Raw genomic sequence first — 26,092 nt, 5'->3', positions numbered from 1 at the left:
TATGACGCACTGATGAAGATGCATCCACCTGACTAAGATGGACAATGGGGCTTGGATGAATTGCCAAGGGGGTTTACTTTGTAATGGGAAACTATCAAGTCTTTTTCCTCTTTGCTTTTCTTTTGATGCATTCACTTCTGATTTAGTAAAGTTCACCTTTGAAGTTCAAAATGGACTCCGAGTTTTACTTTTCCTAAATTCTGAGCAAAGCCAGACTGACATAATCTCAATTACAGTCATAAGTGGAGGAATTAAGGAGGAAAGGGTTACAGAGAATAGAACAGTTATATGAAAGGGACGGAAGAATCAATAAAAATGAAATAGAGAGGTGCCTGGGACAACAAAACTGGTTACAAATTAATGCGATAAGTACATATTTAAGTAAAAGGGAAAACAAAGAAATATTTATGAGACAAGAAACAAATTTAGAAAAGATACTAAGGGATAAGTGCAAGAATATAAAAGCACAAACAGGTAATATATATAGAGAATTATTACAAGTGGAAGAACAAGTAGTAAAAGGATTGACGAGATATTGGCAGGATGAATTAGAAATTGATGAATGGGATAGGGAGGGTATAATTGAAAATATTAAAAAAATTAAAAATACAAGAATAAGAGAGATGAGAAGAAAAATATTACATAAATGGTATTATACACCAGTACAATTAGCACGTTTTCAAATAACGAAGAAAGGAAATTGTTGGCATGGGTGCAAGGAAAAAGGAGTATTTATGCATATGTTTTGGGAATGTAATAAAGTTCAAAAATTTTGGAAACAAATACAAGTGGAAGTGAACAAAATTACGAATGGTAATTGGAAAATAACTAAGGAAGCAGCATTATTGATAAAAAATAGTGAGGTAAAAGAATATGAAGAAATCAAAATTGCAGCGATAGAAAGTGCCCAAGCAACTATAGTGCTTGGGTGGAAAGATGACAATAAATGGACGATAAAAAATTGGTGCAAACATATGGTGGATCACATTCACTATGAAATTATGGAAATTAGACTACATAATTATAATGAAGGGAAATTAGCAACAACAATGAGGCGGTGGGAGAAGGTTAAAAATTATATATTAACAACATCAGTAAGCGATGCAAATGTAAGAAATAAAATTCAATCACTCTATAAAGAATGAACAATGTAACCCAGAGACAAAGCATATGAAGGATATAAAATTGATTCCTCCCTGGTGAAGGGTTTTTTTTTTCTGTATGGTGATGGTACACTTATGTTTTCTGTTTTGTTTTTTGTTAAATTTTTTAAAAATCAATAAAAAATTATATTAAAAAAAAAATAAGTGGAGGACTACCTGTATGTTTGCTTTGTTGTCATATTATCATATTGTGATTATTTTCTAGTTATATTTGTAATTGCTTCAGCTAATGTTTGACATCCCAGTTTTTGTTATTTATTGATATGAGCCACCAGATTTGGTTGGAGTTGAGCAGCATCCAAATTGAATAAACAAATTAAAATAACACACTAAGATTTTTCGCATCTATTTTACAGTAAGAACATACGTAATTCCTATTTTTTCATGTTTGTAATTAGATATAAAACAAAAATATGCCTTTTTCACTCACCTCATTTTTTTCATTTTGTACAATTTCCGATACTTCAGCTATATTCCCTTCCTCAAAACATTTTTGTCCAGCAACTTGAAAAAGATAATGATCTTCCCCTTTAAAATTCTCTTCATCAAGAAATTGCTGAAAGAATATATCTTTTAATTATAATTCACAATATAAAGGTATTCAGAAACATATATTGATACTGTACTATTGCAAACATTTTAAAGAATGTATAAGAAAATGTAAGCCTCTTAATATTTCTTTTTTTATAAAAAGTTTATTTATAACACATTTAAAACAAACAAACAAACATAAAAAGAAACACAAAGAAAAACATGGATATGATGCAGTTCCAGTTTACATGTTTTCAATGAGTTATTTCTTAATATAATTATTAGTTTTTCTCTCTATACATATATATATCTGTTTTATGAATATCATTAATTCAATTTTTCTCCTTTGATCATATAGAAAGCCTCTTAATAACTCAATTAATTACACAGAGTATTGTAATCAAATTACTATTAATACTAAATTAACATTCTCTTTCAATATAGACTATGCATTAAGTTGCACTCCAAAGATTATTAACAGCACAAATAAATCAGAGTCTAATCCAAAATCATTGACATACACAATCTCCATCCTTGTAAGAGTTTAATGACAATATAGCCCCAAATCAGAAGTTGGAAAAAATGAAGATCAGATTTAAAATTCCTTGTGTGTCCAATCACACTTGACCAATAAAATTCTATTCTATTCTATTCTATTCTAATTATGTTCCAAGATGAAAACATTTTCAAACTTGATAACTTAGCAAGCAATAAAGTACTTACACATCTTTGTATTATTTCTTGAAGTTCTTTTGCCATTTTTTTTGCTTCTCAAGAACCCTATAATGAAATAAAAACAGATGTGAACAAGTGCACCATTTGGTTCAGAATAATTTTTCCTTGTTTTCCACCTCTAAAATCTAGGTGGGTCTTATACTTCGGTGCATTTTATACTCTGAAAAATATAATAGCTTTACGCAGAGTTGACATACTTGTCCACTTAGTTTAATTTTGCCTATCTTTAACAATACTCAGGATTTCAAATACTATACAACTTTCACAGCAGGATACGGAATAATTTACTAGTTCCTACAGCTGGTATCCTGCATCAGTTATTATTTAGGTCTCTATCCTAGCTGTACAAGTAGTCCTAAACTTACAATCATTTGTTTAGTGACTGTTCAAAGTTACAACAGCAAAAAGTGACATGACCACTGCAACATCCCCATGGACACATGATCAATATTTGGTTGCTTGGCAACTGGCATGTATTTATGATTATGCTTGCAGTGTCCCAGGATCAACCTTCTAACAAGCAAAGTCAATGGGAAAGCCAGATTTGCTTAGTAATCATGTTACTCACTTAACAACTGCAAGAATGGTGGAAGGTCTTAAGCATAAAACGTATCAGGAAAGACTTAATGAACTCAATCTGTATAGTCTGGAGGACAGAAGGAAAAGGGGGGACATGATCGAAACATTTAAATATATTAAAGGGTTAAATAAGGTTCAGGAGGGAAGTGTTTTTAATAGGAAAGTGAACACAAGAACAAGGGGACACAATCTGAAGTTAGTTGGGGGAAAGATCAAAAGCAACATGAGAAAATATTATTTTACTGAAAGAGTAGTAGATCCTTGGAACAAACTTCCAGCAGACGTGGTAGATAAATCCACAGTAACTGAATTTAAACATGCCTGGGATAAACATATATCCATCCTAAGATAAAACACAGAAAATAGTATAAGGGCAGACTAGATGGACCATGAGGTCTTTTTCTGCCGTCAGATTTCTATGTTTCTATGTTTCTATGATTTCCTTAACAACTCTGGCAAGAAAGGTTGTAAAGTGTGGCACAACTAACTTCGCAACTGTCTTGTTTAGCAACAGAAATTTTGGGCTCAATTATGGTCATCAGTCAAGGACTACCTGTATCAGCTTTGCATTCTGTACCTCTCAATCCTTGTTTGCAAGCTTAAAAATACACTGCTATCAAGTGCAGAGCAGGCTAAGAGTCAAATGTCTATGGATAGTCTCGGTCATCCAAGTCATGGCAGTCCCATAGGTTATTTTTCAAGAGGCAACTGGACTTTCTGGTTTTTCTTTGAAGATATTTCACTTCTCAGCCAAGAAGCTTCTTCAGCAAAACCAAAACATCTTCAAAGAAAACCAGACAGTCCAGTTGCCTCTTGAAAAATCACCTATGGGGCTATGAGTCAAATAAATAAAAGCCGTTTTGGTTTAGTGGTTAAGGCGCCAGGCTAGAAACCAGGAGACTCTGAGTTGTAGTTTTGCCTTAGCGATGAAAGCAGATGGGTGACTTTGTCATTCTCAGACCAACCCACTTCACAGGGTTGTTGTGGTGGGCAAAATGAGAGGAAGGAAGAATATTAAATACGTTCTCTACCTTGAATTATTTATTAAAATAAAGGTACATAAAATTAAATCAAATCACTCCTTTCCCAGCCCATTTCATTATTATGGTTGAAATATGATAGATGGCTTCACCCAGAATATGTGGACTTCAACTCCCAGAATTCCTGAGCTACGGATTGGCTCAGGAATTCTGGGAGTTGAAGTCCATAAGTCATAGAAGAGCCAACTTTGCCTACCCCTGGTCTATCCAATTCCCTTGGAACTTGTCAATGGCAGTGCAAGCAAGAATCAGAGCCAGTGTGTATACTCATAAGTGTGGGAGAACAAGGTTGTGTATTAAAGGCAAGTTGTGATTTAACTTGGAATAGTATCTGACAATGGCATGGTCATCCATCCACCTCTTCACAACATGGAGCTTGCTTTTGATCCAGACAGGGCCCTATCCTAGTTATAGCTAGCTCAATATACTTAGGTGACAAACGCTATATAAAATATAGCTCACCTGTGTCTCAAGACTATTGATATAGAAGAAAAACACTCAGGTTTAAATTCTACCTCACAGATAACATAACTGCATTGACTTCATTGCACTGCTGAGGACCAATCATTTTGTATTCCGTAAAGATTCTAATCATTCTTATTTTGGAGTGTGTTCTGCCAAGTTAAGCCAAATTATCAAATAAGTATCTGCAGAGCTGAGATTTCCTGATGTGAAGCCTGACAGAAAACAATGCCATTTCTCATTGCATACACTAAAACTGATTGGTTTCCCAGCTAGCTCTTATTCCAACATTACAAATGGGACAGTTGAGAGCAAGCAGATTAGGGACATCATGCACAACGGTTAAAGCATCAGAATAGAACTGAGAGATTTGAGTTCTAGTCCTGCCTTTGGCACAAAGCCATCCAGGTGACTTTGGGCCAATCTATCTCAGCCCTAAAGAGGCAGCAATGGAAAACCACTCCCAAAAAAATACTGTCAAGAAAACTGTATGGACTTGTCCAGGCAGCCACCAAGAATTGGATAAATTGGAATGGAAGAAAAAATAATTATATACTGACCTCAGATATTTCTTATCCTAATTGTCACAAGTATAAAATGACTTTTCAGATATGGAAAAAAAACATTTTAAAAAGGAAAAGCCCAGGATCATACTCTAAAGTTTCCAAATGTGAGTCACAAGCCAAAAGATTGCATACCCTCAAAGGATATGCAGGAAAGGATAATGGAAGAAATCTTATTTCGTATCAGAAACTAGGATTCCACATCTGATAAAGCACTTAGAAAACTGAAATCTCTTTCACACTTGCAAAATAAGGTAGGCCAGCCTTAAGCTTTGAATTAAACAAGCAAGCTTTGAATTCCAAGAAAGTGTTGGCTAATAGCCTTATATAAGCCCAATAAGTCAATTACAGTCACAATGCCTTTACAAAAAAAAAAAGACACAATTTCAATTTATTTTAAAAAAAACTCACATTATCAATACCCAAATTAAAGATATGGAAGCTTAATGGGGTAAAGAAGGCTAATTAAGGAAGTATCATCCACAACTATGATGAAATCTACTCTTTGGGCCTATTCCAATCTGTCATTAAGACAACACAATATTACCTTAATAGTACTAATTTTTCCTTTTGGTTCCATAATACTGCCCTTGTTCCACCCCAGCCCATGAATGACATAGCCATAGGTTTTTAGTAGCAATACTAATACAAAATTAGCATGCTACTTTTAGTCCAGCATTATCTAACAATAACATCAAGATGGAAAAATGAGTGATTTTACACACCTTGATGTTATTGTTAGATGATGCTAGACAAAAAGTAGCATGCTAATTTTGTATTAGTATTGCTACTAAAAACCTATGACCATGTCATTCATGGGCTGGGGATGGAACAAGGGCAGGGAAAAACCAGCTGGCCCATTTCAAACATGATTGCAAAGGCTGGCTTGGCAGTACGTATTGGAAGAGGCAGATATAACTCTTGAAAACCATATTCTCCCAGGCTTTTTTACAACATTCAATAAATTCCCTTGATTTATATTACTGTACCACAAATGTCTGAATATACACTATTTTTATACCAATTTTTCTCCACACTTCAAACAGCACGGAGAGAGACCAAACCTTTACACAGAAATCACCCGGTGAGCTAGTTTAAATTTTTAATTTAGAGAAAAGGATGGGAAGCTTTTCACCATTCCACATTAAAATATTTTCAAATGTATCTTTAACATTACAGCAGCCTAGATATTCCTTAGTGCAGCACTTGGGGAATAAGGAAGTTGAACTAATCTTATCTGTCAATTTAAATCTCTTAGCCCCCAGCTGGGAATAACAACAAGGCTGCCCAGAAGCTAATCAATTTTAGTTCTTCTTTTCCACAAGACCAAATTACCTTGGCAGTATCCCATTCCCTTCTCATTTTGACCTGGCCATCTTTCTATATGTATCCTTATTTCACAATGTTTTTAAACATGGAATATGCCCACATGGGATGTGGGTAGGAGCAGACGAACAAACTTAGAGAAGACTGGACAGAGCCAAACCTTGCTGCACATCTATGACTGATGGAAGGTTTTTTTCTGCTGGTTGGTAAAACACTGAAAGTAGCTATTTATTATAATTATTTCAATTCATAGGCTATTCAACTCCAATAAACTCTGGGAAGCAAAACTGCATGAGAAAACTGCTTTCCACATAATGAATGCACACATAGACAAATCAGAACAAAACCATTCTTGTTGAGTCAAATGTCAACATTTTACTAATTCAAGGATTCCCACTGCAGTACACACAACACACACACCTTGATGAAAATTGCCCTACCTGAAAACATCCTTCTCAGCAGTTATTTTTAAAAGGAACACTATGAGGAATGAAATTGGTGAATAACCAGAATGTTTAGCAGGGGTCCCCAAACTTGGCAACGTCTCGAGTCTACGGAGAGGGGCGGCATACAAATCTAATTAATAATAATAATAATAATAATAATAATAATAATAATAAATAATAATAATAATAATAATTTAAGACTTGTGGACTTCAACTTCCAGAATTCTCCAGCATAGCAGGCTGGAGAATTCTGGGAGTTGAAATCCACAAGTCTTAAAGTTGCCAGGTTTGGGGACCTCTGGTTTAGGGAAAGGAGGAAAAAGCAAGCAGTTGATAAAATCTCCCAGTAAGAAAGACAATCTGCCCCACAAGTGCTTTTTCAAGAGGCAACTGGACTTTTGGGGGGGTGTTTTGAAGACGTTTCAAAGAAAACTCCAAAGGTCCAGTTCTTGTCTCTTTGGGGGGGGGGCATCTTTGGGTCAACATCGATGACTGAGAATCTCCATAGACAGACAGCCCCCCCCCCTCTGAAAAACCCCATTTCCACAAATGTTTTGAGTCGCACCCTCCTTTTAAGTCATGGGTGGCACCACTTACTGACGGGAACCAGATTGACCATCCAGTGTCATTATAATAAATACCACCACAAACCCATCCTATGCAAGCTGACTTAGGAGGGGGGTATACCAAGCAGTACCCTTTACTTGGCATACACAGGGTGGAATAATGTAGCTGACACCCCCCCCCCCTCTTCCAACCGCATAACACGCTTTCTCCTCCCTACCGTTTGGGGTGCGAGGAAAGAGGGAACCTCTTGCGCCGCCAGCGGCTACCTGCCTTCAAGGTCTCACGCTCAACCCAAACCGCTGCAGCTTCCCTACAAACATTTCCCACCGCCCGGCTTCCTTTCAAGCCCCGCCTCCCCCAAGCTCCTCCCTCCGGGGTGGGTGGGTGGGGTGAGAGGTCAATGCCGGAAAAGGCTCCGGATGATGGCGGAAGAGGCGCCGCGAGGCGGCTCGAACGAGCGCAGACGCTTAGGTAACAACAACCCACTACTCTCTCTCTCTCTCCCCCCTCCATTCCCACTTACATGGGCTATTCCTTCCTACTTCCTTCGGATAACTCACGGGACGGTCAAACCATTCCGCAGTTCTGGAGGGGTGGGCAAGAGAGAGGGAAGATGAGAGAAGGAGGCGGTATGCAGTGCAGCACTATGGCATGGGGAATAAACCTCCGGGAAATCTTACCGTCACAACGTTCAGCTAATACTCCCAGGGTAGTGGCCGGAAAGAGATGCCTTTGATTGGTCGGCTGTATGTATATACAGGGGTGCATGCCTACCGTCCCTGTCCTAAGTTTCTCCCATTAGTACCAATATCATGTATATAAACAGTGTTATTTCCTGTGTGCTACCAATACGTACTTGACTAAATAAATAAATAAAAATATATGTTCTAGATATCTTTTTTCGGTCGAATCACCCTAGTAAGGGTATGGCTAGCTGATGAGAGCATAATAAGCTCTAAATAGATCTAGACTAGTCTCCTTCCCTTTTCACTATCAGCAAAATACATGTTGCATGTCTGTCTATCTATCTATCTATCTATCTTTTCGTAGATTTTCACGGGTGTAGGTATGTAGGTCTTGGCGTATTCAGGGATATATATATTATATACACTGCTCAAAAAAATAAAGGGAACACCCAAATAACACATCCTAGATCTGAATGAATGAAATATTCTCATTGAATACTTTGTTCTGTACAAAGTTGAATGTGCACAACAGCATGTGAAATTGATTGTCAATCAGTGTTGCTTCCTAAGTGGACAGTTTGATTTCACAGAAGTTTGATTTACTTGGAGTTATATTGTGTTGTTTAAGTGTTCCCTTTATTTTTTTTTTGAGCAGTGTATATTATATATACTGTATATGTATACATACACACAGGCACACAATAGCCTTGAGCTTCCCAAATGTACTTCATTATTATACTTACACTTACATTATACCTTATTATACATTACATGTACACTTTCTTTAATAGCAGGATTTCATTTAGAGTGGGAGACAGCAAGCATGCATAATACTCCTGCTTCGTTACTTCCCCTAGAACAGAGGTGGGAAACTATGATCCCTTTTATGACTTGTGGATTTCCATCTCCCGGAATTATGGCTGGCTCAGGAATTCTGGGAGTTGATGTGTACAAGTCATGGAATGACCCATATAGTTCCCCATCCCTGTCCTAGAACAACAACCTTGTAAGGTAGACTGGGCTGAGAGACACTGATAGACCTGCAATCACCAGCCATTTTTTTTTATACCAATAGTGGGACTAGAACTCACCCTCTCCTGTCTTCTGCGATTTGGTCTTAATCTCTTCTTGTTCTTTATATTAGGAAACAAGGCAACTTTAAAAAATGAAGATGCTGCTGAAAGGTATTGTTTCTAAATATTATTCCAGGGATCTCCTCTCATATTATCCTTACAATAGCCATATAAAACAGCCTAGAGATATTTGTTGGTCCTAAAGTTGTGGTGTATAGATATTTAGAGTTGGAGCAGAGAAGATGCTTGGGATTCAAAGATGTGATTCTGTGGTTCAGAGTCCCCTAGTTGATGAGGAATTGAACCTGGATACTTTCATCTCAAATATCGTAGTGAACAACCTTTTATACCAGTTTGCTTATTACAAGGAAGATTGTTGGATCCTGTTATGATCTTTGTGAATACTTTTTAGGGAGATTAAATATATTCCAACTGGTAGGTCCCTTTGTGCTCAGCTGCTAGCCATTTTTCAATAGCATGACAGAAAATTCAAACCAAGTTTCCAAAATAAACCTAACAGAAGGATGGTTTTATGTAATAAATATAACATTCCAATGAAATACATTATTTAAATAAACTAAAGTTTTTGAGCAAATTGATATGAATTGTCAAAATATTATATACACTACATTGTTAAATCCTTATTCATTTCTAGGAAAGCAGCACTTGAAGCTGCTATTAGGAAAAAAATTGAGTGTGAGCGGAAAGCATTGCAAGTTGTTGAACACCTGTTGGAAGATGACATTACCGAAGAATTATTTGTGGATTATGTATGTTCTTTCCTGAATTTACTCTTTACATTTTTGGTGCTTCCGAGTGTATTAGGACTGCAACTCCCTAAGTTCCAAATCTGGAAAATGCTGATTTAAATATTAAACACTTGAATGTGATGATACTTGTCAACTTTCTGGGTTCACTTTTAGTCATATTGCAATATGCTTATCATGTGTGAAGTTGATTAAGGACCGATGGTAGCACAGTGGTTAGAATGCAGTAGTAGGTTAACTCTACCCACAAGCCTGCATTCAATCCTGATCGGCTCAAGGTTGATTCAGCCTTCTATCCTTCTAAAGTTGGTAAAATGAGGGCCCAGATTGTGGGAGCAATATGCTGCTATTTGTAAACCACCCAGAGGGTGCTGTAAAGCTTTATAGTGTATTATATAAGTCTAAAACTAATGCTAATATAAAGTGTACTCTAGTGACCATGTTCACTAACACTAAGGCAAGATTTTTAACGGTAGTTGGTTAAACAAGCCTCAGGTACATACATGCTGGTAAAACAAAATGGATGAGGTAGTATGCCATTCCACATAACATTTTTGTGAACAAGTCTTATTACAGAAGGAAATATAAAAATATCATTGGAGAAAGAGGAAAATTTCTCTTTCTATGTTCATGTGAGAGGATCTTTTTCTCTGTGGGAGGCCTAATGCCTTAACTTAAATTTGCATTCATTTTTTTTAAAGTAAGAATGAAATTTGGGGGGTTTGCCAACTGAATTTTGACTATTGAATAGATTAGGAACATGGTGCTATATTAAATATCCCCTTGGTTTTTAGAGTGTCCTAAATTCTAAAAATTTACGTTTATTGCCAGATGAAAATAATTTTAACAGAATTCTCTTGGTTTTATCATTTCAGGGTAGGTTTATAACACCTTCTCACTATCTGGATGTGGTGGAAGAACGATTTATCATCAAGCTATGTGGCTATCCTCTCTGTCCAAATAAGCTACAGAATGTAAGAGTTTATGCGCGGGGTGCGTGCTCTTGCCATTTTTTCATTCAGAATGTACAGTATTGCTTCCAGGGAATTCCAGGGAATTGTCTCACATTAGCCTTTTGCTTATTTTGGTTAAATGAGATCAATTGAAATTCACTCTCTCACACTTTTCTCTATGTAGAGATTAGGATTGCCCCAAATTCAATTAAGTTAAATTGACCAGAAGAAAGAGGGGCTCAGACGCTTTGGCTCCAAATGGTTTCATGTTATTCAAATGCACAACAGTCATTTGTAGAATCCACAAAGGGTTCAGGCATTGTGTTATGATTTTAATTGGGATTATTAACATAATCTCTGGTTGGTTGGATTTACATGTCATTCTGCAGCTTAAACAGCAAAACCACATTACAGCTTATTAGGTTGTATGAATCCAGTGATGAAGTTAGATCATTGCATTTTCTAGATCAGGGGTGTCAAACTCAAGTCATCACAGCAGCATCATGTGATGTGCCAGGACTTTTTTACCTTTTGGTAAACTGGGCATGGACAGCGCATGATGCATCCGACCTGCGGAACGGGAGTTTGACAGCCCTGATTTAGCAGCAAGTTTCCAGGATTTCAGGAAGAAACTTTTCCAGTCGTAAGTAGATATACCTGACATTGGATTTGGTGGTCCTACCATTGAATAATAGCTCCATGTTGCACATACCATATTTTTCGGATTATAAAACACACTGTTTTCTTTAAACTATGATAAATATATTACTTGAAAGAAGAATGCTGAACTAAGTTAATCAACTTACTTATTTGCATTTCTTACTTTTAAGGTGCCAAAACAAAAGTATAAAATTTCCACAAAAACAAACAAAGTATATGATATTACGGAAAGAAAGGTAAGCTTAAAACCATTCCTAAAGTTAATTATGTTTCATTTATTGTTCCACAAGAAATAACTTGTAAAGAAATCTTGGCTATGTCCATGAACTCCAGGCAGCTTGTTTTCTCCCTATGTTCACTTACTGTTTTTTCAGTCTATTTGTCTGCCATTGTAGATGGATTTCCTTTTCTACCTTTCTCTATCAAAGTGGTTGGTTGATCGCCTAAATGTCTTTTAAAATAAGTCAACATAAGATGATTCCATCAGACAATGTTTAACTTGAGCAAATAAATATTGAATGAATTTGTATATTGCACCAGGTCATAGTTTGCTCATTGGCTGGAATTAGACAAAAAACCTGAACTATAAACTATAATGTACATCCACAAAGGCTAAGTCTCTTACAGCATTTGGGAATAGAGCAAATAAATGTGACTTGACAGGAACTCTGATCAGAAAATAATTTCCCTTCATTATGTTGCTTTGCTGCTCTTCTAATATTAGCTATTGTTGGAGAAATGCAAAAAGAGTGGATTGCCTGCTTTCTATTTTAAGAGTAGCCCTGTTAGGCTGGTAGATTTAAAGTGAGGAGTAGTGAGCAGCCTCTTTGTCTCTTAACTTAAACTATAATTAAATTAAACTAGCAAAGGTTAGTTCTCGGCATCAGAGAACGCACACTTCCATGTAAGACGAAATTTAGTCCTCACTTCTGAAATCTAGAGGTACAAGTGTCAACTAACCAAGGTTGATGTCCTCATGGTTCACCATAGACAGAACCCTTAACCGCTGACTTTTTCCTAAATGACTAGTGTTGGGCGAACCGAACTTGCACAGTTCAGGTTCAAACCGAACTTTGCGGTGTTCGGCATGCCAAACCTGCGTTTGAGTTCAGCATTCGTGCTGAACACTGTGAAGCGCCGCCGCCTGGCTATCATCTGCTGAAAAGAGGAGGAGGAGCCGGGCGCCGGTGGCAGCAGAGGAAGGTGAACACCTGGGAGCTGTTGGCCGGTCAGGAGGCTGGGAGGGAGGCGCAAAAGGAGGTAGGGAATCCCACAATGGGATTCCAGGGGTGGAACTTTGATGTCACAGAGACTTCTTCCTGGCGCGTGGCTTTATTTCGGCCAGCCAGGAAGAAGTATCCATGACATCAAAGCTCCGCCCCCGGAATCCCATCGCGGGATTCCGGGGGCGGAGCTTTGACGACATGGAAACTTCTTCCTGGCGCTTGGCTTTATTTCCAGAAGGGTTCGGGTTCGGCGAACTTACCTGAACTCCGCCGCCAAGTTCAGGTAAGTTTGCCGAACCTGAACTTCGTTGGGTTCGCCCAACACTACAAATGACATGATAAATAGCAATTACTGTTGTTTGTCTTTCTCTTGGCCAAGAAGTTCTGTTTTTAAATCTCAAGAAGAGTACAGTAACGTGATTAGGGTTAGATTCACTAAGTTCAGGGTAGGAGAATATAAATCACTTGTCTCTCCAGTACACTCTTGTGCAGTGTGTTACATCACACTTGATGCTGTTGCAAAAACATAATTTTGCAGCAACTGCTGGCTATCCTCTGTCCAAGAACAGAGAATAAACTGTCCACGACAGTGAATCAGCCAAGAACAAACTATAGTTGCAGACTTTAGTTAAGGCACTGGATATTATTCACAATTTGCCTTCTGAATAGTTGGCATGATCACTGAATAAAACGTAACTGGTACTTTGGTATTTGGAATGCTTGGTACTATCAGAAAAGCATACAAACACCAAGAGGAGAAAACAAATAAAGGACAAAAAATTATACTGTAATATGTTGGTGTCAGCCTTCTTGCTATTGTAGAACTGATGAAGGGAAAATGAGAAAAAGTCTCAAGAGGTGCTAAGTTAAGATGTCTGAGATCTCAGTATACATAAGTTGTAGGCTACAACTCTTAGACGTTTCAGGAAATTTATTTTCCCATACATTCTCTATCTTTATTGGGTATTGGATTATTCCAGTTCAAACTGCACTCTCTCCAAAAACGTGTGCATTCAGTCTTTGTATCCACCTTTCAATTTAACTTTGCACCAACTCTACTGTATTTTGTTATGTTAAAGAAATAACTTGTTCTTATTCTTTCTGTGGGGAGCAGCGTTTTTGCAGCAATTTTTGTTACAAAGCATCCAAATACTTCGAGGGCCAAATATCCCAAACTCCAGTGTGGCTTCGAGAAGAAGAAAGGTACTTGGATAACTCATATTTCTTCCTCTGATTTCTTAGAAATTCAAAAGATCATGCACTACTTCTAAACATGGTCTTATATGGCCAATATATATTTTAGATTTTTTTTCTCCTCAGGCCAACTGCTGCTTTTTAATGTCATAAAATTTGATGCCCTGGACTATTTTTTATGGGGGAGAAACAGAAACAGAAGAAAAATCAGTTGTTTTTATTTGTCAAAGAATATACAGTGATACCTTGTCTTATGAACTTAATTCATTCCGTGACCAGGTTCGTAAGATGAAAAGTTCGTAAGACGAAGCAATTTTCCCCATAGGAATCAATGTAAAAGCAAATAATGCGTGCAACCCCATCCCAAAAGTCACCCCTTTTGCCTTGCGCCCCTGGGATGCCCCGCCTCTGGACTTCCGTTGTGAGCCGAAGTGCAGGGATTCCCCTGAGGCTCCCCTTGCTAGGATTCAAAGCAGCGCTGGCAAAAATGAAGGGATTGGCCTGGATAGGGGAAAATACTGCTACAATGGTAATAGTAGTACTACTACCTAAGAACTTAATTCGTTCCGTGACCAGGTTCTTAAGTAGAAACGTTCTTAAGTAGAAGCAATTTTTCCCATAGGAATCAATGTAAAAGCAAATAATGCGTGCAGACCCATTAGGAAAGAAATAAAAGCTCAGAATTTGGGTGGGAGGAGGAGGAGGAAGAAGAGGAGGAGGAAAGTCGCTGCTAAAGGAAGAAGGTTAGGTGAGGGGAATCAAAAAAATCCAATGCTTCATTCGCACTGGACTGCCAAAGCCTCCTTAAATGCCACCAAAAGGCTCCTCTGGCAGCCCAGATGGCTGGGATTAAAGGGGGAATGGCAGGAAACTGCCACTCTCAAATTTCCTGGGAAATTTTTCCAGGTTTGGGTTCTTAAGTAGAAAATGGTTCTTAAGTAGAGGCAAAAAAATCTTGAACACCTGGTTCTTATCTAGAAAAGTTCTTAAGTAGAGGTGGTCTTAAGTAGAGGTGGTCTTAAGTAGAGGTACCACTGTATTAATATTGCTTTACCATTGGTACATCTAAGGATCATTTAATCATTTCTTATTCATGGACTGAAGAAAAAATGAAAACAATGTTAGGAAGACAAAGCAGAAAAATTACGTTGTCAGGGCATGTTTGTGCTGTGGTTATGTACCGATGGGAACTAACCACAAGTACTAATGATCAGTCTAATCATAATTAAAATTAGATAAGGGAGAAATGTTCTTCAAGGATGCAAAGAACTGCAAAGTACGGTAGTTTTACTATTTGTTATCAACAGCGATCAGGGAAATGGTTGTCAGCATTGTCCTGCTTGATTTGGAAACCATGCCTTATCTATTTTCTAGCTAAGATAAGACCTTTTCACCTGATAATATCAGGTGAATATCTTGCCTAATCTTATTGGACTACTTGTTCTAATTTTAATGATGATACCAAACAAGGGCTGCCATCTTTAAAATGCTTCCACGTGCAGCATTTATTGCATATGATAATTCATATAATTTTAAAGGGGTTGGAGGGATCTACATAGTTGTTCCATTAGGAATCCTCTTTTTCCTTTTTCTGCCACTCTTTTTCCCCTTTCATATAATGATAAATAATATAGCTGAATAGCTTTGCCTGTACCACTAAATAGCCCCCTCCATCTGGATGCAGTTTATAGCAAACAAGCTAATGTAACGACATCAAAGGAAACTGTCCAAAAATATAAGAGCATGGTCATGACTAGGCTAAAAAATTATGACTTGCAACTAACCCAGTATCCACTGGGTGTCAATGTCTCATAAGGAGTAACGGTTACCAAGAAATAAAAGCCATACGGATTTAAGGAATAGAACTCAAAATCCATTCTATAGCAAAAACAGCAAAGGTAAATATTATAACATTAAAAATATTTTTTTATTACTAGACACCTATGCAATTGGGACCAATCTTTTTTTTTTAATTTAAAGTTCCAAGTAGAGAAAAATCTATTTCTGACAGAAAAATCTGTCTCTCCAGAAATATTTCAAGATGATCATAGTATTCAGAAGCTATTCATTTCTTAAAAGGTTCAGTTCCCTCCTTCACACAGAGAAGAATGTTAAGATAGATCTAAGCCAGAAGGGCCTTCATCTGATAATGCTGATTTAATCCTTGCTTGTCAGAATTCCCTTCTCATAGTCATTCATGTCTTAATCACTTCACAATGCAAAACACTCTTTGCGTGGGACTTCCCTTGAAAATCACTTGGAAGTGGCATCTACATATAGAAGGCGTTTATGTCCCAGCCTTGATAAACCTATGATTCCTCTACTGTATTGCACAAGTTGCATTGGTTACCAAGATGAGCTTCTGGGTTCAATTAGAACTGATTGTGACATATAACCAGTGTATAGTCTGGTTACCTAATGGTTCATTTTTCTCAGAGTAGGCATGGTGCTGATCCCAGTTTTAAAATAGATGTACAGTGTTCCCTCAATTTTCGCGGGGGATGCGTTCCGAGACTGCCCGCGAAAGTTGAATTTACGTGAAGTAGAGATGTGGAAGTAAATACACTATTTTTGGCTATGAACAGTATCAAAAGTCATCCCTTAACACTTTAAACTCCTAAATTACAATTTCCCATTCCCTTAGCAACCATTTAGATTATTATTCACCATGATTATTTATTAAAGTTTATTTAAAAAAATATTTATTAAAGGCGGATGAAAGTTTGGCGATGACATATGCTGTCATCAGGCGGGAAAACCCATGGCATAGGGGGGGAAACCCGCGAAGTATTTTTTAATTAATATTTTTGAAAAACCGTGGTATAGACTTTTCGCAAAGTTCAAACTCGCGAAAATCAAGGGAACACTGTAGTCCTTGACTTGCAACAGTTCATTTAGTGAAGTTACAACAGCACTGGGGGAAAAAAGACTTATGTTTATGTTTCCCACTTTGAACATTGTAGCATCCTTATCAGTAAATTTGATGGAATAAATTAAATAATCCAAAGAGATAAGGGACCTGTAATTGGTTCATGGAAAGCCTTGATAGCATTCTGTTGGAGACAGCTTAAATGGATTCTCCTCTTGAGCAAAAGGGTGGCTCCTTCAAAGTCTTTGATGATCTGAGGTTCAACGAGTCAGCTTTAGTGAACAGATGGCCAGGAGAGACCACAGATAAGAGATGTGAGAAGGTACAAATAAGTTTGGAACATTATAAGTTTTAGTAGTTTCCAGAGAACTGTTTTTAAGCCTAAAATCCTAAACATGCATATTAGGGAATAAGCCTCTTAATTATTAAAATAGTTTTAGTGCTGTATGTATATGTATTAAATTGCATCTACAGTTTCTGTCATTTTAATAATCTGAATGTTAATTATCAGTTCCCCACATTTTCAGGTTCGTTATATCTGGTAATTGTTTAATACTGTTTCAACCTTAAAAATTATTCCAAAATCTAATAAATGATATTTGAAGAATTGATCCATGAACGAAAAATACAGTTGATTAATATTGTTTATTAGCTTGTTGCAGAACCAAGCCGTGCAAAATTTAGGTGAGTTTGTTAATGGTCACAGTCAGAATTGTCACAGAATATATTTTTTTGTCTTTCTTTCAAGGCCACCAACTATTGAGTTGTTAAAGAAAGAGTCAAGGTATTGTAAAAATCTTAATTTCATTTTCAGAGCTGCAATGCAGTTGAATGAAGTCTCTGATTTCCTACTCTCTGCTTCTCTCTCAAATAGCCACCATTATTCTCATCCCCACAAAGCCCTGCTGCTTGCCTTGATTAGTTGGGTATTTTTCTTCCAGTCTGAAAAGCCTTGTTTGATCTGTATGATTTTCAGCTGGCCCTAGTGGTGTAATTGAACCTGTTGAAACATGACACAAGTACAGTGTTTGCTCTTTAGTCGGCTGCAGCAGTTTTTGTCTATGGCTTTCTTTGCAAAAGAAATGGGGCCAATTATATGTGCTGAAAGCTTGTTTACATCTTAAGATAATCCATTAAATAAATAGGTCCATTTGGTGCTCTATTTTTTTTTTAAGCAAGCTTTGGCTGTATCTGCAATCTGTGTTTCAATAGAATGGCTGTGTTTGCTAGAAGCCTTTCTTGTCTGCATTTAAAATACAAACCCAATTCATGGTATATACTGTTCTAGCGTTGTAATGTAGAGGTGGAAAATCTGTGGTATGACTTTTTGATTAAATAATAGGGCTGCTAAATCTATAGTAGGATTAAAACCAATGTGTTAGAATTGTGGTTTTCAAAGCAAAAAATAACTGGCACCTTCTTTGCCATTTGTTTGATGCCATTAAATAAACTTTCTGTTTGATGTGGCCTTGATTAATAAAAGAATGCAAATGACCAGCTGTCTGCAAGGAGCATAAATCCTTCCATTCCCCACCACTCAGTCAGAGCTGAAGAAGCTTCTTGGATGAGAAGGGAGATGTCTTCAAAGAAAAAACCAGAAAGTCCAATTGCTTCTTGAAAAAGCACCTTTGGGACAACCATGACCTGGATGACTGGGAATCTCCATAGTCAGTCCATTTCATACTTAATATTCTGTTCCAAGACTGGAGAATGAGTAATTTAGACAAGGTTTGGGTTTTTTTTTAATGTGAACGTGGATAGTTCCATTGAATTTCTGTGTTGGGAGGGATTGACTCATTCAGATACTAAGTAGAATTATTTATTCTCAGAAGAGGCAAATTAGATAGAGACAATTGACAGCTTATGCCCATGATGGCGAACCTATGGAGGACACACAAGATTTACCCATGTGTCAGCTCCAACGCAAAAAACAGCACAATGGGCAAATCAGAAGTGCGTTCTCCAAACTTCCAGTTTGCCTGTTGTGCTGTTTTTTGCACTCCGGAGCTTCAGGAAGCTTCCCTGAACCTCTTGAGTGCAAGAAACAGTACAATGGCAAACCGGAAGTGCGTTTTTCTGAACTTCCAGTTTGTCCATTGGGAGATTTTTTTGCCTCCAGGACTTCAGGGAAGATTATTTATTTGATCCTTTAAAAGCCTAATTTTATATCAAAACATATTATCCAAAGTTTACTGAAAGCATTTTAACTCTATGTTGACAGTTCCTGCTTGAAACAGCTAGATTTCAAAGCCAGAATAGCATTGAAACACTGGTATTAAGTCTTTTTTTTTTTAAAAAGGAATCTGAACTAAATCTGAACGCATTTCAGCTGAAGGCAGTTTGAATTTAAAAGTTTTTGTAATCATTTTTCCTTTTTCTCAAGAATGGTGGAAAGACAATCCTAAATCAAACTTACAGCATTTTGCAATAATCCTTCCACTTAAAAGTATTTCACATAAAGACTATTAAGGAAATTTTTATAAAGGTCTATAGAGTTTAAAAATTAAATTTACCCAATTTAATTTCAAGACATCCTATTATATTCCTTCCCTCACAAACCTCTTTTATTTAATAAAATTTTAATATTTACATCTCTAAAGTTTTTATCAATGATGGCTCATTAATATGTGTGAGGCCAAATTATTTATTTAAGCATCTGCCAGGAAGTGTGTATGTACTATATATACCATAAAATATAAGGTATACTTGCAAATGAAAATAAAATAATGGCAGTATGAATGAAGAAAAGGAAAAGACAATTTACTCTTTGAAATGAAGGGACAGAACCATATTGGTGACATTTTTCTTATTGCACTAGTGAGAAAATGCTTATTTTTTTCTTTTGTAGTTTATATCTTTAGTTAATATGTTTATTTTTTTTTCAATTTGTAAGATTAAAGCTTTTTGTTAGGAAAAATAAAGATATTCAATTTTTAAAAAACCTTCTTTCACTTTCAGTCCCAGTTTTACAATTATTTTAAATTAAAATAACCAAATTACTTAAAGCCAACATTCAACTTCAGCTATCTAACATCACAGTGGGAGAGCGAATTTCAGTAAATGGGCTAAATGGGAGATTTAAAAAACCCAACAAACACTGTTGCTACATTAACAAGAAAGGGTCTGTCACTAAGTTCAAATTTTCTCCTTCTTTTCCTTCTCACTCTTCATTGTAATCTCTTCTGCAGCATGGTTTTTGCTTCCTCTCCTGTAGCTGGCCTAAACGCAGGGCTATCGGTTATAATTACGACAGGAAACCCAAAGAAGGTCAGGTCAGATGATGGCATATCTTACTTCCACATGTACTTCCCGCTTCTTTAGACAGAAGAAAGGTTTTCATCTGATGCCCGATTTACTTGTGGTCTTCAGTCAATGAACATGCTTTTCAACACAGAGATTTTATGTATTCCTATCTATGCGTTTCTCATTGTCATTTTTATTTGCATTGACAGTGGCTACTCTGGGAAGGAAATAAAATTAGTCAACGAAAGAATTAAAACGTTAGACATTGAAAATCCTCCTCCTGCAGAAATCCATCATGACTCTGACTCAGGCAGTGAAAGCAGCAGCGATGCTGAGCAGGAGTTTGTTTCTTCTGTTCGACAAGGGAATCTCTCAAATGCAGAGAAATTGGCCGGGAAGCCCCTGAAGAGCATCCTTAAAAAAAGCCCTGCCAAGAGAGCCGAATCTCAGTCCTTCACCCTGGAGGATAAGTCTGATAGGACTTCAGACCAACTAAACAAAGGCACATCAGATGTTCTACAAGAGGAGCATGGTTTTCCTGGTAATATACAGGGGGAAGAACATTGCCATGCTCCAAACGTTCTTGAAAATGTGCAGGTCTCTGAAACTCTTGGAAAGAACTCCAGCTGCTCCCAAGTAGTGTTTCTGGGAGTGAGCCAAAAAGGGGCAGACCAATTTAAAAGGTTACTTGCTAAATCAAAACTGTCCGTCAGAAGTCCAGCAGACTCTCTTGCGGCCAGAGATGGCTTGTTAGAGAGCCTCAGACAGACATTGACTGAATGGAGAACTGAAGAGACACTAAAGCTTCTCCATGGCTTTTGCAGCACCAGCAGTCACCTACTGCCGCACACCCAGCCAAGTGACTCTGAGAAGGAAGAGCTGGATGAAGATGATTTGGAAAATGCTAGTAGCAGAGAAGGTGTGTCCCCAAAACAAACTTTAAACAGCCTAGATCAGTCTTTGCCTTTCCAGGACTCCAGGACAGCTGCCAAACCTTTACCGAGCTTTGGAAATTTGAAAAAAGAGACATTACAGTTGGAGTTAAAGGTGAGCGAATTCTACCAAGGAAAGTTCACTGTCATCGAAGAGGACCATTTGGCGATGCAATCGGAAAGGGAACAGCAGAATGGGAAGTCTCAAGTAAGTATCCTGAAAATAAAGGAAGTGGTTATAAGGTCAACCTTCATGTATTGGAGCCAAGCTTAATGGAGTTCCTCCCTGGAGGAATAAAAATAATTAATAATAAATTTATTAGATTTGTATGCCGCCCCTCTCCAAGGACTCGGAGCGGCTCACAACAGTAATACAAAATACAAACCCAATGTTAAAAGCAAAAACAGTTTTAAAACCCTCAATTAAAAACAATCATACAACCCAAACAAACCATACATAAAATGGAGCAGCCGAGTGGAATCAATTTCCCCATGCCTGGCGACAAAGGTGTGTTTTTAGATGTTTGTGAAAGGCAAGGAGGGTGGGGGCGGTCCTAATCTCTGAGGGGAGTTGATTCCAGAGGGTCGGGGCCGCCACAGAGAAGGCTCTTCCCCTGGGTCCCGCCAAATGGCATTGTTTTATTGATGGGACTCGGAGAAGGCCAACTCTGTGGGACCTAATCAGTCGCTGGGATTAGTGCAGCAGAAGGCGGTCCCGGAGGTATTCTGGTCCAAATATGCAATATGAATCTCGGTTCTGGTTGCCTGCTGTTGTTTTCAGTCGTATTTTTTGGAATAGGGGTGTTGATTTACCAATTGTATGCTTCTCAAATTGATCCTGAGGTGGTAATGCAGATTTTTAGAAATATTTTTTATCCCATCTTTATTATTTTTATAAATCTCACAGTACAGTGGTAGCTCTACTTATGAACTTAATTTGTTCCATGACCAGGTTCTTAAGTAGAAAAGTTGTAAGAAGAAGCAATTTTTCCCGTATGAATCAATGTAAAGGCAAATAATGCATGCAATTGGGCAAACCACAGGGAGGGTGGAGGCCCTGTTTCCTCCCAGAAGATTCATAGAGAGGCTACACAGAGGCTTCTCCCTGCCTTTTCTGGTTACAGTTTCAGAGGCTCGGGTTTGTAAGTGGAAAATGGTTCTTGAGAAGAGTCAAAAAAATCTTGAACACCCAGTTCTTATCCAGAAAAGTTTGTAAGTTTGTATTTATAAAAGAAATGAGGAAGGTACCTAATACTCCTTCCTTCTCTTTATTTTCACTACAACAAGAGCCCTATGAGGTGGGTTGAGCTAAAAAAAAATGACTGGCCCAAAGTCACCCAGCCAGCTTTCATGTCTAAGCAGAGCTAGAACACTCAGTCTCCTGATTTCTAGGCAAACACTTTAACTGCTAGAATAAACTGGTTTTTGTTTTTATTTAATTTTTATTTTTCCAAGAACAGCAGTAAGTTCATGAATTCTTGAAGGATCCCATATAAAAGCTTTTTTGTTTGCCTTTGTTTAACTAAATCATTTTACCTCACAATTATTCAGTGTCTTCTATATTCACTTTGGTTTATTTATAATTTATCAAAGGCAGTCTTAGTATATTTTGCCACTATATATACACACCATTTTAACCTATTTGTTTTAGCCTTTTCAATGTTATATGTTCTGTAAATATTTGTTTCATTTTTCACATTATCTAGGACAATGAACAGTGGGCTCCCATTTTGCCACTTGTAGATTCTAAAGCTCAACAGCAGATACGGACACGGATTGTGCTTGAAAAGCTACAAAAAACGTAAGCATCTTTTTGCATCAGCTGTTGATAGGTATACATTCAAAAAGCTGTACAGAAAAGTTAACTTGGAAGGGATTATATTCTTCAGAGCCATTAATTGTAACGTGTCAACCTGCCTTCAAAAAATTTCTAACAACTATAAATTGAAGCCATGGTTTGCTTAATAAATAGTGTTAATACCATTTGCAACCATGAACATGTGTTGATGTTTTGCTAATCGAGCTGCTAGCTTCTGCAGATTAGATTTGAATCCTGGATTGTTTCGCTTTGTTATAGCTGAATTCAAAATCCTGATTTGTTCCATGTTTGTTTTATATTCCATACTTTTTGGGGGGATACTCACAGAAGAAAACAAATGTGGAATTTTGAGCATTTGCAAAATAGAATTGTTCTTTGTTTGTTCAGCAAAATAATCCCTTATACATTAAACAAATGCATTAATGTCTTTGTGATAGTTTGGGAGATGACAAAATGTTAAGCTTTAACTGACATCCAGTGAAGTGTAAATGAAATATGGTTAATGACTTATAGATGAAACTTTTCATTTGGAATTAAAGTGAAGTACATATTCTAATACCTAACTAAGTTTGCTTTGTTTCCCCCCTCCTCTCTCTCTGTTTTTCAGTTTGCCCGCTGTTTTGGGCCCTCTTAAGATTCCTTTTGGTGATGTTTATAGTGAACTGAGAAATCTTGTAAAGACATTTAGGTAAATACAAAATAATATTTAAAAATCTCAAGGTTTAACTTATTAAGCAATGACAGATTGATGTTTGCTAAAGAGTGATGTACTAAGAGAATTTGGCTGAAGAATTAGAATCCTACAATTCAAATAATAGACCATGTTGTCTGACCAATTTTTTTAAGGCAGCATATAGTAGCTTAAAATTAAACATAATGTCCCTAATTTTTTATCTATTGTATGAAAAACTTAAAATTGTGTATTGTTACTAATGTGCAATATAGATAACAGCAAAGTTTAGTATCTTGAGAATTGTCTTACATGTCATGTTATATATTTTTTAAAAATCCTTGATACTTCTGGGCTCAACAAAATATAACAGAGCTGGAGGAAGTGCGGACAAGATTTGGAATTACTACCTCTCTTTAAGAAAGACTATAAGTGTTTGGTCATGTTAACTTGGAAGTATCGTGTTTCCCTGAAAATAAGACCCTGTCTTATATTTTTTTGAACCCTGAAGTAAGTGTTTGGCTTTATTGCCATGCACTCCAAAGCCCAATTGGGCTTATTATCAGGGGATGTCTTGTTTTGGGGGAAACAGGGTAGGTGATAGAGGACTAACAGTTCTCGTGTGTATGTGTGTGCTTGTTTGTTTGTTTGTTGTCCTCTAGCTGTTCAGATTGTTCATTTCTTCTTTCACTAGTGACCTGTTTGCCTGTTACAGTACTTCTTTCCTGCCTCCTCTGGAAAAGACCGTCACGTTAGTCTTTATGAAATGATTAAATCCAAAACTGTAACAAACATTTGATAAAGAAAGAGAGAAAAATTAAACTATCCAGTCTATCAAACAGGAAAATAAAATTAAAAACAATTAGACCTGGAAAATTTTTCAGATGAAATTCAAGAAAAATCCTATCGCATGACATGAAACACATGGTCATTTCTGGAAGAATGGAGAGGCTAGAATGGAGGTGGGGAGGAGTTATTTCATCTTTAAAACATAAAGTGTTAAAAAAAAAGACTGGTAAACTCAGTGGCAGCAATTTTCAGCTCCATCAGTTTTTAAAGGAGCTCAAAATTTCATCTTCTAATCTGCACCATTTCGTTCAGTCATTACTGCTGGAAAGTACACTAAAGACTTCTCTGGAGACATTATAGGATAGTAACAGTTCTTTAGCCAAGTCCCTCAGTGCCTGTATGCTTTTGTTACACAAACCAAGATGTCAAATAATCTCCAGGGTTGTCTGGAGTGTTCTGCTGGAAAAATGATGTGGAAGGAGGGGGTGGAAAAGACAACATTGAAATCGAGGCTGAATACAGAAGTTGGCAAATGTGATTTTGATTGTTGCATTTAAATGCATTTAAATACTTATAAATGCTATTGGAAGGGACTGCCTTTTGGGATCAAACTATGTTTTTCTGGTTAAAGATTTAATTTGCGTAAAATTTTAAATGGGAAGTGGAACGATTGCTTTGCTGCAGTAAATCATGGTTTGACGTCATGTATTCACTGAGACAGAACTGTCAATATTTAAACCTTATAAGTACTTTATTAATATACTTCTTTTAGTTGTTGACTACCTAATTGATTGAATTAGGACATCTGCCTTGGGAAAGTGCTTGCTTGTGTGCTCATTTGTGCTTTTCCAATGTGGCTTCCTTGGCATCCTTCAAATGTATTGGATTACAGTTCCCAGAATTCCCAACAGATTGACCAAGGTCACCTTGAGTGAGAATTCTAAGGGTATTTCTGTAATTCAACACAACTACACAGCATTTTGGGGGGGAAGTAGTCCACAACTCTCTTTTCAGATAACTAGATTTGAACAAGGCTTTGTTTAAAGTATTTATATTCTGCTTTTCCCCAGGATAATAGACCACAGATTGTTGACAAAAAAACTAAATGCATAATAAGATTCTTTGAAAAACAATGTAGTGTTATGAGGCCTGAAGGAATGATGAAAAAGTATGCTCCTTCAATTGTAGATTAACATCCTTCAATCTGTAAGCTTAGCCTACAACTTCCATTATTTCAAGTTTGCCCAGTTAGTTTGCCTTCTGATTACGGTAATTAAAAAATGGCATGTCTAAGACAGGAGTCCTCAATTTTTTAAACAGGGGACCAATTCATGGTCCTTCAGACTGCTGTGGGGGTGGGACCAGGTGGGTAGTCATGTGACTGGGTAAGTGTAGCTAGGTCATGTGACTAGGTGAGTGTGGCCAATTTAAAAGTCCATTAAACAATGCACACAAATTAAACTTTACTTTGTTTTACTCCTGAGGGTGTTTTATTTGATTTTATTTGCAGGTTGCTCTTTTGGTTGACTTTTCTTTTTACTAGATCATTTTTTCAATTGTTTAGGAGTCTAGTGGTCCACTTTAGCAAACTCAGTTTTGCAGAAATTCTTTTCAGCTCCAAGGAGCTTGAGAAATCTCTCTATTTGTGTCTCCCTCTCTTCTCTCTCTCTCTCTTTCTCTTCTGGAGGCAGGGGAAGTGAAAAACGGGCCACTTGTGCCCATTTTTTGCCTCCTGGTGCATCTGTGCACCCCAATTTTCACCTCACCCACTTTCAAAACATCTCTGCAGGCCAAAATTG

General features: G+C 37.1%; 2 protein-coding genes across 8 annotated transcripts in view; one reads left to right on the top strand and one right to left on the bottom strand.

The window, feature by feature from the left end:
* GLMN (glomulin, FKBP associated protein) overlaps nucleotides 1–7,791 on the bottom strand; it is a 38,022-nt gene extending 30,231 nt beyond the window's left edge. Inside the window, exons 1-3 of the mRNA XM_070746556.1 lie at nucleotides 7,630–7,791; nucleotides 2,418–2,474; nucleotides 1,594–1,719 (exon numbers count right to left, since the gene is read on the bottom strand). Of these exons, the coding sequence (XP_070602657.1) occupies nucleotides 1,594–1,719; nucleotides 2,418–2,453 (162 nt within the window). The 5' untranslated portion in view covers nucleotides 2,454–2,474; nucleotides 7,630–7,791. The remainder of the gene's footprint in view (nucleotides 1–1,593; nucleotides 1,720–2,417; nucleotides 2,475–7,629) is intronic.
* A 10-nt stretch (nucleotides 7,792–7,801) lies between these two features.
* RPAP2 (RNA polymerase II associated protein 2) overlaps nucleotides 7,802–26,092 on the top strand; it is a 50,085-nt gene continuing 31,794 nt past the window's right edge. For 3 of the 7 annotated variants that reach the window (XM_070746548.1, XM_070746550.1, XM_070746549.1), the window contains exons 1-10: nucleotides 7,808–7,883; nucleotides 9,243–9,282; nucleotides 9,827–9,941; nucleotides 10,814–10,912; nucleotides 11,722–11,787; nucleotides 13,892–13,980; nucleotides 17,589–17,624; nucleotides 20,293–21,223; nucleotides 22,722–22,816; nucleotides 23,442–23,522. In XM_070746548.1, coding sequence (XP_070602649.1) covers nucleotides 7,832–7,883; nucleotides 9,243–9,282; nucleotides 9,827–9,941; nucleotides 10,814–10,912; nucleotides 11,722–11,787; nucleotides 13,892–13,980; nucleotides 17,589–17,624; nucleotides 20,293–21,223; nucleotides 22,722–22,816; nucleotides 23,442–23,522 — 1,604 coding nt within the window. In that variant the 5' untranslated portion in view covers nucleotides 7,808–7,831. Of the gene's footprint in view, nucleotides 7,884–8,003; nucleotides 8,159–9,242; nucleotides 9,283–9,826; nucleotides 9,943–10,813; nucleotides 10,932–11,721; nucleotides 11,788–13,891; nucleotides 13,981–17,588; nucleotides 17,625–20,292; nucleotides 21,224–22,721; nucleotides 22,817–23,441; nucleotides 23,523–26,092 lie in introns of those variants that run through there. The other 4 variants (XM_070746554.1, XM_070746555.1, XM_070746552.1 and 1 more) reach the window with 4 other exon arrangements.

The sequence above is a fragment of the Erythrolamprus reginae genome, chromosome 3 (genome assembly GCF_031021105.1).
Source record: "Erythrolamprus reginae isolate rEryReg1 chromosome 3, rEryReg1.hap1, whole genome shotgun sequence".
Lineage (NCBI taxonomy): Eukaryota > Metazoa > Chordata > Lepidosauria > Squamata > Dipsadidae > Erythrolamprus > Erythrolamprus reginae.
This window is presented reverse-complemented; position numbering and strand designations above follow the sequence as displayed.